At 36.8% G+C, this 15,554-nt stretch overlaps 1 protein-coding gene across 2 annotated transcripts in view; it reads left to right on the top strand.

Annotated features, from left to right (window-relative positions):
* Positions 1-15,554, top strand: part of COL14A1 (collagen type XIV alpha 1 chain) — a 216,362-nt gene that overhangs the window by 133,401 nt on the left and 67,407 nt on the right. For both annotated transcript variants that reach the window (XM_032316061.1, XM_032316062.1), the window contains exons 33-35: positions 1,128-1,237; positions 4,673-4,831; positions 13,920-13,997. In XM_032316061.1, coding sequence (XP_032171952.1) covers positions 1,128-1,237; positions 4,673-4,831; positions 13,920-13,997 — 347 coding nt within the window. The remainder of the gene's footprint in view (positions 1-1,127; positions 1,238-4,672; positions 4,832-13,919; positions 13,998-15,554) is intronic.

Raw genomic sequence — 15,554 nt, forward strand, 5'->3', positions numbered from 1 at the left:
ACCTCTTATCACCTTTTTTGTTTAGGATTTCAATCAAGCTAGGAACCAAAATGCAGTGGTTATTGTTAGATGCTCACTCACATATTTGGATAAGGAATGTATTTAAGCTTACCTCCGACCAGTATTTGTAAAAGGACTTTTCAGTACATGGAAATGAATCAACAACTAAATATGATATTGTGAAAACATTTTGTATCCATCCTGAAACTAAGGGAAAGCTGTAGATTAAAAGGGTATAAATAATTAACTTCATATTCACATGGGACTTGAAAACAAAGAAATCTCTCAAGATGAGGAAGACTAGTTTATTCCCAGGGCACCTGGGTGGCTCAGTGGGTTAAGCATCCAACTCTTGGTTTTGGCTTAGGTCAGGATCTCAGGGTCTTGGGGTGGGGCCCACACCAGGCTCCATGCTCAGCAGGGAGTCTGCTTCTGTCTCTCCCTCTGCCTGCCCCACTCACACTCTCACACTCTCCTGTGCATGCTCTCTCTCTAAAATGAATAAATAAAATCTTAAAAAAAAAAAAAAGGACTAGCCTATTCCCTTTGAAATCACAGTGAATAATTAAATTGTAACTTGGGACTTAATTAGTGAAAAAATATTCCTTTTTTTCTTTTTTGTAATTTCTTGTCCTAAAGATTAGGAAGATTCAGTCTGATTGTGGATTTAGTTTGTTCGTAATAAGAGTCATATTAGGATATCTTTTGGGGGGTGGTGTAAGTTGCATGTCTTGGAAAGTTGGCTGCTCCAGGGGTAAATAAAGCAAAGAGTTTGGTTTCTAGATCTTAAGATATGATTAGCTTTATTCTCCTTTTTTGTTCTGCTTCTACTCCCAGCTTTAGACAACCAAGTCCTGGGAGGGTGTTCGGGATGGGAGTATAAGCAAGGAAACAGGGGAAGAATAGGTGTAGGGTCCTTCACTAGCATCACCACATGGTTGAGTCAGTTAGTTGGCCAACCAAAAGCCTGGAGCAACCCAAGGACTAGAGATCATTTCCTTACTGAATCATCACTTTGCTCTAAACACAGCCTTAAATCAAAGGATGCATTATTCTGTCTTGAAGTTTACAAAAATTGTTTACCCATTATAACACTTTCTAAACTGTTTTTATTTTCCTTTGATTAGATGGTGGTAAAACCTTAACATATTTCAACTATGACTACAGTGGGGATTTTCAAACGGTTACTTTTGAAGGACCTGAAATCAGGAAAATTTTCCACGGTAGCTTTCACAAGGTGAGTAATCCCTTATATACGTATATTCCTTATTCTGTTTGCTATGTGCAAAGTAACAGAGGTGTTCATTCTTTATTCTATTTGCTGTGGGCCCAGCAACAGAGAAGTGTTAAATAACTCCCAAAGAGCTTTGGGTTTCATATTTCAGTGGGAGTAAGAATTCTCTGTGGGCTTCTTCCAAATTGGTAGTTCTAAGATGTGACCACAAAGTGTGCATTTTTACCAGGTTCCCCAAGAGATGTTGATGGAAGTGGTCCAGGTTTACACTTTAAGGAAAAGTGTAGTAGAGGATACTGCATTACAAGGAGGACAGTTGTTAATTTGCTACCTTATGTGTGATGCGGAATGGATTGCTGGTCTACCCAGTCACCAGTGCAGATGAAAGCACAATAAACCAAGTCATGTTAGTTTGTAGAAGACAGTTTGTGCTGATATATTTATACACATTTATATGTATATTTATTTATACATATTTAGATGTATAAATTTATATATTTGCATGTATATATATACATATATTTATACATATTTATACATACACATATATGTGTGTGTGTGTATATATATATATATATACATACAACCCATCACTACCATTATAAAAGTTACTCAGAGGAGGAATTTTGTAAAACCTCACTGTAGTTTTTATTTCTACCTGGTATTTGTGATAGAACTCTGTTCCTTGTGACTTCATATCTCTGAAACACTTAGTATTGGTCCTCACTGGAGTGGTCATGGTTCATTCCAACATAGACTTTCCTTTGTGTTTAGCAAATGATCCCACTGATCTCTGGGCTGTTAAGTAAAGCAAGCTCCAAGGATGCAGGTAGAATAGAGCATTCACAGGCCGTGCTGCACAAACCTTGCTCTTGACCTTCCCTTCTGCATGTCGAGTGAAGGAAGGGATGTTGCAGAGCAATCTTCAACTGCGCTTCTGTCTCCTGACATAGAACATGGTCAAGTCCATCTAATTCACATAGGGTTGCTACTCTGGGGTGAATACCCTACCTGCATAAGAACAACTGTATACCAAGATTCCCAATCTTTGGGGCACAAGAAAAGTTACATACAAAAATTTTGTTGTTGTTGTTTAATAGGACTGGACAACCAGAAGTATAACGTCTTAAAACCACTAGATACACTCAGAGATTTATTAGTTCATGGTTCAAAATGGTCCCATTAGCACCTCTTTGTGGCGATATTGTCATTCACTCACCAACTTCCTCTTGTCTTGAAACAATTCTTTCTTGGCTAAGCAGAGTCTATTGCAGAGTAGTCAAGAAAAATTATATCTTAAAAACCTGGTGTTAAATTTATAAAAACCTTCTAGTGTTTTAAAGTGATTTTAAAAAAGCCTTCCTCTACTCTTTTCAGTATTGTTGACAAAACCAAATAGCCAAACAAGCCGAAAAGAAAAGGTTTATCATGTAGTAAACTACTCCATTAATAGCTCTACTAATATTGATGCAAATTCAATGTATAGAGATCAGATTTGATTTACCGTTTTTCAATTGGCTTTAATTTCTACACTTTGGATATGAAGTGTGGCCCCAAGACCTTTCAAAAAGTTGATAATGATATAAACATATCCTTAAATGCAATTGAAGAAGCAAAATATTTTTGAAAAGGTTTCAATGTCTCCTGTTGTAAAGCAAAAGATATTTACAAGAAAAAAAAAAAAAAACCTGAATGATCTCCACACAGGTTAATTGTTCTTAAAGCATGAAGTTTATATACGAGGTTGTCTAACACCCAGTATGAAAATTCCTGTAATTTGTCATCATGAAAAGTATTCCAAGTTTCAGAAGCATACAAGAGTCAAATTAGATCCCTCTGAATGATTGTAAGAGAGATGTTAGTAGGAAGGAAATAATGTGGGAGATTTTCTCCAGCAGCCTTTTTCCACTTGAATAATGATTTAAGTCCTCTTCACAGAAAAAAGAATTCTTAGGAACTTCTACTGTTGACTTAAATTATTTTTATCATGATTTAACATAAATGAAACTCTAAGTAAAAATTGATATACATCCTTATGCTTTCAGTTCGTATGCAACTATGAAACAAAAATAAAGATTGAATAAAACCCATAAAGCTAATGGGGCACCTGGGTGGCTCAGTTGGTTAAGGGTCTGACTCTTGGTTTCAGCTCATGTCATGATCTCAGGGTCCTGAGATCCAGCCCCACGTCAGGCTCCCCGCTTGATGGGGAGTCTGCTACACCACACATTTAAAATAAATAAATAAAATAAATAAATAAATTAAATAAATTTAATTTATTTAAATTAAAATAAATTAATCTTTTAAAATAAATAAATAAATCTTTAAAAATAAATAAATCTTTTAAAAAATTAAGTTAAAAATAACAGTATTATAATAAATAAATCTTTTAAAAAATTAAGTTAAAATAAAATAAATAAATCTTTTAAAAAATGAAGTTAAAAATAACAGTATTTTAATATGAAAGATGACATTTCACTGATATTCAACCTCTGCTCACAAATACAAGTGCAGTACTAGCTGCTGTAACTCCCCTAACTGCTGCCTAGTACTTTTTTTTCTTTGAACTAGCATACTTTCACTATGTAGGTATTTGTAACTTTTTTTTGTTGCTTTCTCTTATTGTGAAATCGTTATTTGCCTATTAATTCCACTCTTTTAAGCTCACTAAAAAAGGGCTTCCATAAAAGAAATGTTCATGAGGCAAACACCATCATAAATTGAGACATATATGTAAGCACTGAAATTTCGTGACATAACTTGCTTACAATGTAGTTCATTTAGAATATACTTACTTTCAACTCTTAACTCCGGGATAATGCACATTTTTACAAATCCTCACAGAGACTATGTAGACTCCTGAATATATTATCTTAGACACGCAGATTCTGGAAATTTCACATGGAGAACACTGCGCCACACGTTAAGCCAAAGACCTTTAGTTCTTTTGGTCCTGGAGTCACCAGAAGGCATTCCTCCTTCCCTTTCAGAGTCTAGATCTCCTCTTTTCATTTTAAATTAAGTAAATATTATCAAAATGCGGCTTGCCAACACCTGGCAGCTAACTTTTGCTGGTAAATCCATTAGCGTTTTTTTTTATTTTAATTTGTTTGTGTCCATCTTAATGTGCATTCAGAAGAGGCATAAGCAGTGTGCCAATCCTCTCCTTTCTGGGTGTTGCTGCTTTAGATGAAGGCTAGATTGTGGGTCGTTTCAGAGTAATTGTAAAGAAAGTTTGAAGTAAATAAAAATAGGCATACTACCCGACTGTGGGACAATCATGGTGGCAGTAAATGTAGAACCTCTCTCGCAGCAAAATGCATAGTGACAGATCTCCTTCTCTTGTCTGCTTTTTCGTGACGGGTCATGCAATCACATAAGGGTGATTGATATTTCCTTCTACTTCCTATCTCCTAAAGCATCTTTACTTTTACCCAGATACACATCGTTGTCAGCAAGACTTTGGTCCAAGTGGTCATTGACTGCAAGCATGTGGCTGAGAAGGCAATAAATGCCTCAGCTAATATCACGTCGGATGGTGTTGAAGTCCTGGGGAGAATGGTCAGATCAAGGGGACCAAATGGAAACTCTGCACCAGTAAGTAGATAAATAAGTGGAGCTGTGTTGTCATTATAGAAAAAAAAAGAGTTTTCCAAGGGACAAATTTGGTAAGAGAATGGAAGCATAGATAGATGGGTGGATGATTGGATGATGGCTGGTTGGATGGATGGATGGATAGATCACTGGCTGGATGGATGGCTGGCTGGCTGGCTGGCTGGATAAATAACAGCCTCCTTAAGTGAAATAAAATATACATTCAAAGTTCTTGGCTGTATACTTCTAATAAATTATAGTGAGAACACTCTGGGAATTAGACTAGTTTGTTTTCTAAAGGCATTTAAAAATGCAAATAGTAAAATACTTATCAAACTGTTTATGGCATAAAAGGTCTGCTAACAGAATCAAAACAATAAATCCGGTGCTCGCTTCGGCAGCACATATACTAAAACAATAAATCCGAACTCTAAGCAAATATAAATTCATGCAAAATATGTGACCATTATACATAGTATACCCAGGAAATTTATGTAAGTTTCTCATTTGAGTTAGGTTTGGGTATTTTTAAACTAGATTTTTGTTATTGCTAATGTGAAGTTGACCCTTTAATCATAAGTTATTTAAGTAACAAATCATTCTAAGATAATACATTTTTCATTATATAACATAGAATTTAAGACAAGGAGACTTCCAAGTGGCAAAGGAATCACATTCTTTTCTCTCATTACCCACAAAAAAAGAATAGTGTACACAAGCTTTTGTTTTAACACCATGTGTTCACAGCTAATTAGCAATGTTCTCTAATTTGAGTCATTCCATAATTAGAACCGATTAGCCCAGGGGGCATTTTATTCTTGTAAGCAATTCCAACTATTTTAATGAACATTTCTATGTAATAGAATCATCAGGTTAATTATGAGTCACTATTACTGTCTTGTGCTTTCTAGATCTGTAGCAGTAGCAAGCTATGTGGAACTAGAGAATGCCTTGATGGTTCTGAGTCTGTTTAAGCTGGAGATCACTTTGTACAAATGAAATATTCTAGTATGTCAAATAAATAAATACTAAATATAAATATTAAAACAGACTCATGCTAATGGAATGGGAGAGAGGACATGGAGTTGTAGGTTACCCCACCCTCCAAAGGTCCCTAAGAGAGCTTCAAGGAGCACAGTTCTAATTCCACTAATCTAGCATGACCCATTCACTTTGTATACCGGCAAACAGTCCCAGAGTGGGAAAGGGAAGTACTTTGAGACATTTCACTATTTAGTGGCATTTTTGTTTTTGGTAAAAATACAAGGAAATCCTTATACACAGGGGATCATTCATGCTTTCAGACCTTGATAGATAGGTGCTAATTAACTTAGCTCTGATGTAGCTTTTATTTCTACTTACCTTTGGAGAACCATGAATTAGATGTTTGGAAAGAGAGGGTATGAAAGCTATGGAAGGCTGTCTTGTTTTCAGTTATGGTAAGGGATTTTTTAAGAATGTTTACATTATAACACTTTCAAGAGGGTGGTGCCAAAAACGAAGAAAGAAGCCCCTTTTCCTGCCAAAGCCAGATTTGAAGGCCAAGAAAGTGGCATTGAAAGGTGTCCACACACACACACACACACACACACACACACACACAGAGACACACACAAAAGATCCACATGTACCTACCTTCTGAGGACCCAAGGCGCTGCCTTTCAGCAAACAGCCCAAGTATCCTGGAAAGAGCGCTGCTAGAAGAAACAAGTTTGACCATTGATGACCATTATGCCATTATCAGGCTTCCTCTGACCACCGAGTCAGCCATAAAGAAAATAGAAGACAACACAGTTGTCCTCATTGTAGGTGTCAAAGCCAACCAGTACTAGGTCAAGTGGGCTGTGAAGAAGCTCTATGACATTGTTGTGGCCAAGGTCAGCACCTTGATCAAGGCCAGTGGAGTGAAGAATGCATACGTTTCACTGGCTCCTGACTATAATGCTTTGAATGTTGCCGACAAAATTAGGATCACCAAACTGACCCCAGCGGCTAAATTTAAATATAAATTTTTTCACTACACACACACAAAAGAATGTTTACATGATATTGAGGAGTTGCCAACTCTTAATGTTTTGTATTTCATGCTGAGTAAGAAACACACCATCTTCTCCTCCACAGAAGAGACTTTTATGATAGCATACTCCAGAATTTATAAGGCTCCGTAATTAGCAAACTAGGGATATTATCTTGTAGGGATAAATGGACGTATATAGATGGCGGCTTCGATGGATGAATGAATAGGCTCCAATGTCAGAAAGAAACGATTCTAGGTGTTTGAGATTCTGGGGCCAAATCACTTAGTAGTATTATTATTTATTTATTTTAGAGATAAGGCACATAAAATCCGGGACACTTTGTAGCATTTGATGAAGAGCAGCTGTTAGTAAAGGTTGTCAGTACTACCTTCTCCATCTAACCTGTTCTAAACCTCTAATGCTTAACACTTGATTATTTGTGGCCATCTATTATTTTCTCGCTCTTCTGCATATGTACATTTTACCTCTCTAGCCAGAATATAAATCCCTTAAATTAGAAGTCAGGTCATGGTCTCCATTTACTACTTCCTCCTTCTATCCCACATCACAGTATCTAATACATTCAGAGGAACAGGCCAAGTTCTCAAGAAACACTTGATAGAAATTAAATAGAATGTCATCTGTTTAAATTTTATCTTGTCATTTCTTAAAATGTTGTTTTGTATATATTGTATTCCGTACAGGGCATTGATAATAGACTAGTTATATACATCCTACCTTCCCTAATTATAGTTTGTATTTTAAAATTAGTTTTATAATTATATTAATTATGTTTCAAAGTATACTTTTTGTAATAATGGTACTCCAAATATATGACCAATTAAATATCGTAGAATTTATTTCTGAAAGCAAAAGTGCCTGTAGGCTTTAAGTCTACCGGTAATAAATCTTTACTTTGGGGCATGAAGGAAAAGCAATTAAACAGAGCATTCTCTGTCATAACTTCCAGCCAGTAGTAGACAAAGGGGAATTTATAGAAGTCCATAATTAAAGAGTTCTTTGTAAGGCTACTAAGAAAAAAGTTGTGGCTTTTGTTAGACTCTAGAAGTCTACAAAGGATTGCTAAACGGATTTTTAGTCTGCCCACTTATTGAAGAATTTGATTACGTTGAAATGGATAATATTAGATTAGATCTCAAGAATGTGATTGGAAACTCACTTGCTCTCTTGGGTTATTAACTGTTTGAGTGCAAAACAAGAGAGACACTTCAGTCTTCAGTTTTCAATTTAGAAGTTACTAACTGGTAACATAATCTTGATTTATATCTGTACCCCAATACTGAGCAAAAGGGAGCATGTATTGTGCAAGTTTGGGATTATTTCAGGAGGAGTAATTACCATATAAGAGGAGTTTACAGGTCAACATTCCTTGGAAAATTCAGCAATGGTTAAAAAACATGCCAGATGATGGGAAAACTCTAAATATACAGTCCTTAAAGAAAATAGATTCTTTTTAAACCAAAGTTGAGTGGAGGAGAGATTAATGGATTTGGGGATACAGTACCTGTAATATCCAAATTGCTCACATTTGTAATAAAAACAACTTGTGTTCAGTAATGTGAGATTCTGATAGACAGTGAAGAGTCCTTAGTGGGACTCAGCTAGTAAGTTGGCTTAATTGAGCCGTCAAAACATACAAGGGCAGAAACTTAATGAATGTGCTTCTCCTTTCTGTTCTTCTTTCTCCTAAGAAGTTTCTTCTACCTTTTCTGATACCTGATGAAATTATAATGGGGCCAGAGACAATCCTAGAAATATTTTGAGCTTCTGGTGTGTGATCATGTTCTTAGCATCTTTCTTCCCCCTTTTCAAATTTAACCATTTTATGATTATCCAATTGACTTTTGTCCGGTCCTCTGTTACAGAAAGAAAGACAATTACAAGTTATGTTATAAAGTTTATAATAACATAACTTACTGAGTTTAAGCTTTTAGGTAGGAATCAAGAGTAGACTAATCAATGATGCTGTAGAAACCAGTGTTTTTAAACTATATGAAAATGATCATGTTTCCCTATGAATTATATATTTTAATCCTTAAAATTTTAATAGTACAACATTTATTTATTTATCTTGTTCAATCCTCCAATAACCACAGGAAGAGATACTTGTATTATCCCCCACTTTATAGATTCAGAAACTGAGACTTGAAGAAGCTAGAGAGCGATCCCTTTCAAAAAGTGAGGAAAATAAGAGACTGTATCTGACTTGCACAGGGAAACCTGCCTACTATGCTAAGCTCTCGTCCGCTGGTCAGGCTGATCGTTAAGGAACTTAAAGCCGAGAAGGGAGTTTGGTCTGTGCCTAGGCCCTGTCTGTTCACTGACATGTTCAGAGGTTCACCATAATTTCAGTTTTGACCTTGAAAGTAAAAGCAATCAAAACGGTCCCCACAAAGTATGGCTCCACGGAAACATTTTAATGACTACCAGTGGATACCATTGGGTACCATTGTTGTACCGATTGATACAACAGCTATTAATTTCCATCTCCTCATTGAATTAGTGCCATTATGGTTTCCCTTAAATTCAATAAATTGATTGAGATCAAATAAAATCACCATGTTCACTAGCTGGGAAGGGGTAGTGCTTGATAAACCTTAGCTTTGAGATTTAGTTAGTAAAAATTAAACAGCAAAATAAAGCAGAGGGTGGTCAGCATCCTCTCTCCAGTGTTCCTGCACCATGTAAATCTCTCTAAATATTTGTATAATTTTTGGTATAGCTTGACCTAAAACTACAAGTTAGTTATGCTATGCTGGAGAAAAATCAGAGGGTAAAATGTGGTAATGAGGGGAAAGTTGAATCAGGCTACATTTTTATGCCCATTCACAGATCACAGTGACTCGACTGATGAGAAATATTTTAATCTTATTTTCATGCTGACATTTGACCTCACATGACTTGCCTTTTGTGTTACACCCAGACCAAAATGTCCAATAATGAAAAACGAGCCTTTGTAATTGGCTAAGCATTCCCTTGGAAGGCATTAGATAAGGTGAAAGTGAGGGCTTACATATCTTTTCTCTCCTTTTCTCTCATCTTTTTCTCTCATCCTTTTCTCTCGCCCTCTTTTTCACACATCTATTTTTTTATAAAGTTATGGGACCAGCACGCTTCCGCTGTGTGACTCTGCTTTTTTTATAAAGTTAGAAAGAAGAAAAGAAATTACAAGAAGTAAAAGGGGCTGACTCTTGTTTATTTTGAAACACATCATCTTGCATTTTCAGGCACTCAAATATAAAATCTTTTGAAATGTCTGTACCATTTCTTTCATAATAGCCCTACAAATTTGTATGTCATTGCTTTTGGAATAAAAGTCAGGGTTGTTTTTTTTTTTTTTTTTTAATCAATCCTCAGAAATGTGCCTTGGAAAGAAGTCCTGAAATAAAGGCTGAGGAATCTAAGCTATTACGAATGCAAAACAATTATGAATAAATTTGTTGTACTCACACACACAGACACAAAAGACTGCTGACTTCATCAAACTCGAAAAAAGAAAAGACAGCAGACAGCCCACAAGCATTCCTCAAACAGTAGTACTGGCTTCATTCAGCACTTAGTGGGCTATTCTACTCCGTTGAATAAGTAAAATGAACTCCTAAAGATCCCAAACTTCTGTTCAATGGGGCAGAAGTTTAGCCAAAGGTGTGTATGTAGACATCATAGGGTTATAGGTGATTAGGTAGTGAATGTTTATTCGAACGTTATTCAAGAATGCCTGATCCTTACTGGGGCTAATGGAAGTCCTTTCCTTTACGTACATCTTTCCATTCAATAAAGTACTTTTACACTGAGGGCTCTATTCAGAAATGGGGAATTTCTTAATGGATGAATGACTTAGATTGAACTGAATTTATCCAATACGGTCATCATGGGCCCCATTTAATAAATGCTCTGAGACAAATGGCATTGTAAAGTTTGTTAGGCTGGGGTATCTGCATTTTGAACATTACACCAAAGATCCTTTCACTTCAAAATGGATCACAAGAAAATGAAATGTGGAAAGAAAGAAAGAAAGAAAGAAAGAAAGAAAGAAAGAAAGAAAGAAAGAAAGAAAGAAAATGAAATGAAATGTGTTGTTCAAATCCCAACCAGAACTCCACTTTCAATGTGGGCTTACTTTTCTTAGGCAATTCCTTTCCAGGTCCTGATCTGCGGAATGGGGTTGGCATTAGTTATAATACCCCTTAGTGGTGATCTAAAGATGACATGATACAGGTGAAGGCCTTAAGACAATGCCTGGCACATAGTAGTTTTCCAGCAAATGCCCCCTGCAATTGTTGTCTTTATTTGCTTAGATTTTTCTCAAAGTATTAAACAGATAGGATCATTGTGGAAACAAACTACTGTTCTATTTCTGCCCTCAGCACACATGGCTTTGATTTAGATTAGACTCTTCTGGTCTTTGTATTATATTCTTCTGCACCTTAAGGAATTCCATAATGGAAGAGCTGTACCTGCTCCATTCAAATAATATTTAGGGGTGCCTGGGGGGCTCAGTTGGTTAAGCATCCAACTTTAGATGTGGTTCAGATTGTGATCTCGGATTGTGAGATTGAGCCCTGTGTCGGGATTCATGCTCAGCAGAGAGTCTGCTTGTCCCTCTCCCTTTGCTCCTCCGCCTGCTCTCTCTCTCTCTCTCTCTCAAATAAATAAATAAAATCTTTAAATAATAATACCTAATAAATAAATAAATAAATAATGCCTATTATTTATAATAACTCTATTCTAAGCATTGTTATACATATCTTCGTACATTGACTCATTTTACTGTTATAGCTCCTATTATTACACTCATAAATAGCTATTATTAAAGAGCTAGCTGGTATTATTAGACTAATTTTACAGATGCAGAAAACTAGGATCTGAGCTCATTACATAATTTGTTCAAAATGACTTAGCTTGTGAGTGGAGGATCCGAGGCTTAACGAGGCGGTCTAGCTCCATAGCCTCCTAACCCCATGGTCCTTGAAATACTTTTGTTGCTATTGATCATAAATATCAGTGTCCCTTTAAACTATTTTAATTTGAAAAACCTATTTTTTTTTCTTGGTCCAAAAACCTTAAAAACTGGATTTTTTAAATTTATTTTTTATTTTCAGCATAACAGTATTCATTATTTTTGCACCACACCCAGTGCTCCATGCAATCCGTGCCCTCTCTAATACCCACCACCTGGTACCCCAACCTCCCACCCCCCCGCCCCGCCACTTCAAACCTCTCAGATTGTTTTTCAGAGTCCATAGTCTCTCATGGTTCACCTCCCCTTCCAATTCCCCCAACTCCCTTCTCCTCTCTATCTCCCCATGTCCTCCATGCTATTTGTTATGCTCCACAAATAAGTGAAACCATATGATAATTGACTCTCTCTGCTTGACTTATTTCACTCAGCAAAACTGGATTTTTTAATGATCATGATTTTTGTTGTACTGTTGCTCTCCAGAGACTCTGATCCTACCCTTTGGGAGTTTTTCTTTAATCTGAAGAAAAAAGAGCAGCGAGCCATACACATATTTCAAACACCAATAGTTGTCTTTAAAAAAAGCCCATCAAAAAAACTGCGATGCTTTGATTCATAGATCTGCTTTCAAAACTTAAGCTTTACTTTATCAATCTTGCAAAACTCACTTGGGAAAGGAGATTTGCAACAAAGCACAGTTCTTATGTATTGCAAGAGAAAGCCTGGTTTTATTCCCCTTACTGTCATTTAGAGCAGGCTATTCTGTGATACTGCCTGCATTGTGAGTAACTATTTTGCAGTACTTTCTACTTGGGCATTTTCATTTTCATCCACGGGACCCCTGCCAGGGATGAGTTGTATTTCTTCGGGGAAAATAAGGTACCTGGAGAGTTTCTAGCACTTGCTGAAAACACTACCCACTGAAGAAAGGTGCTAGATTCAAAATGAAAAAATGTCATCCCTCTCCCAGCTTTGTTATAATTGGTGACATGCATAATACTTGAAAATCATATTGGAAGAAATATATTGTCAGAAATGGCTGGGTCATGAAGCTAATGTTAGCCTTAATAATATTACAGTGATGTTTCTGTGTATTTTAAAATGTACATTGAGTTTTGCCAACATACATGAGTAGAACAAGACTAATATTGATGGCATGATCAATGGCTTAACTAAAAATACAGGGGCGCCTGGGTGGCTCAGCGGGTTAAAGCCTCTGCCTTCAACTCAGGTCATGATCCCAGGGTCCTGGGATCAAGCCCCAGATTGGGCTCTCTGCTCCATGGGGAGCCTACTTCCTCCTCTCTCTCTGCCTGCCTCTCTGCCTACTTGTGATCTCTGTCTTGTCAAATAAATAAATAAAATCTTTTAAAAAACACACTCAGCACAGAGTCCGATAGTACTATTTGTGAATTTATCACAACACTTACAATGTCATAAACAGCACTCATGAGGTAGCTCTAGTTCCCAGTAAGATCTTGAGGGCAGGATTTTGGTTTTGTTCATTGTCATGTTCTAAAAGGTGGATGTAGTATCTGGCTTGCTCTATATAGTAAAGAAAAATTTGTTGAGTGTGTGCATAAGCGATTGGAGTCAGAATGAACTTGACAAGACTTCGTGAATCCCTACTACCACCCACATATGACAGGGATACAAAGATGAAGAAGTAGTTCTCTGTCCCTTGAAAAGCTCCCAGTCTAAGGAGGAGCTAATATAAATAATCACACTGTGTGGTGGGAGACGTGCCAGAGAAGAGATACATGGAGTGTTGTAGGGTCGCAGAGACACTGGTCATGACCATGAGAGCAGAACAGAGCAAGTTTCAACAGAGGAGCTAAGCTCCTTTAGGCAGGGGTGAAAGGGGAAGTTGGAGGCTGGATGGACTAGCTACAGAGTAACTATAGACCAAATGTTGAATCGCTGTGTGTCGGAGGAACAAAAATAATTTGATATTGCTGGAATGCCTTTATGTACTGTAAAGTTATGTTACACATGTATGAGTGTTGTATTATGTGATACAGGATATGAAATCATAATTATAGATGGAGTGTGTCTATTTTTTATTGAATGACAATTTTGTTTAAAATTACAGTTCCAGTTACAGATGTTTGATATTATCTGTTCCCCATCATGGGCCGATAGAGACAAATGCTGTGAACTTCCAGGCCTGGTAAGAATTCTCTTTTTATTAGTAGGTCTGTTCTTTATTGAGATGTTTTAAAGTTTTATGTAATTTTCTCTGAAAATTGAATGCTATTTCATAAAACCCATAACAAGCTAACTCATTGTGATGATGATGAAAATCAGAAGAGGTTAAGAAAGAGGCATATCTGACGTCAGCAGGGCACACTGACATGCGTAGAGGGAGCTGCACACCTCCAGGGGGTGCCGTCTACAGAGGGTCCAGAGGTTCTCAAACTTCCTGGTTCAGGAAAGGTGTGGTGTTGCAATAATTTTTTCCATGGTACCCCCAAGCCAAAAGAAATGCTGAACAATTCCATATATGAATCCATTAGGTCCAAAAATCTTAAGTGTTTATACTCTAAGAACTCAGTAGTCTTGTGAAAAAATAAGACACATGAATTGAAAGAAGAAAGCGGTATTGTTATTTTATTCTTATATAACCACAACTACTCACTAATGGGATGAGGATGGTTCTACCTGGAGTACCCAATTTTTCATATCTTGGAATCTGATTGGACATCGCCACCTCTTTTTTTTTCCCACATTGACTTTTTTCCATGGTACTTGCTTTCCATCATAGAAACTGCCAGAACCCCAGATTTGTAAGTATATGACACCATCAAGAAAATATTTCAGTATCTAATGTTAAGATTATGAGCGACCTTGAGCTACTTGCTGACGTGAAGTCCAGTGGGTGCCCAATAAATATTGCTCTTTCTCTTGAGGTTTTAAAATGTTCATGGTGCCCCCGTAAGTTTGCTGAGGTGCCCCAGGGCATCTTGGCACACAGTTCTGAAATCGTAGTCATAATCTGTATAATCTATTTGCTGTAACTAGAAAACCAAACTTTTTATCATTATTAATACCAAGTATAATTTTGGGGGCTTACCTGTATATATAAAAACAGATTCATATCTTAGCATTCTTAGGGACAGTGGCTGAATGGATGATGCTGTTATGGTTGGAGAGTAGTCATGTCTCAATAAGTAAACTTGAAGAATGGGCATGGAGCAGTCCAATAAAGTCCAAGAGACTGGCCTTGTGAACCTTACACCAGATCGCACCATCGATTGTAGGCATTCAATTCATGGTCACTCTTTTTGAGAAGAAAATACAGTTCACCCTCGAGCAACGTCGGAGTTAGGGGCACCGGCCCCCCTCCCACTCAGTCAAAAATATGTGTGTGACTTTTGCCTCCCCAAAACTTATCTACCATTGACTGGAAGGAAGCCTTACTGATAACATAATAGTTGATTAACACCTATTTTGCATATCATATGCATTATATACTATATTCTTACACTAAAGAAGGCTAAAGAAAGATGATTTATTAAGAAAATCATATGGAAGAGAAAATACATTCGTAGTACTGTACTGCATTTATTGGGGAAAAAAAAAGCCCACGTGTAAGTGGACCAGTGCAGTTCAAACCCAGGTTGTTCAAGAGTGAACTGTAACTTACTCTTTCTTCATCAAAATTACTTTCCACGTAAACTCTGATGAAGCATTAAATCAGAGAGACTCTGGGATATTATGCTTAAGC

This window comes from Mustela erminea, chromosome 16 (genome assembly GCF_009829155.1).
Source record: "Mustela erminea isolate mMusErm1 chromosome 16, mMusErm1.Pri, whole genome shotgun sequence".
NCBI lineage: Eukaryota > Metazoa > Chordata > Mammalia > Carnivora > Mustelidae > Mustela > Mustela erminea.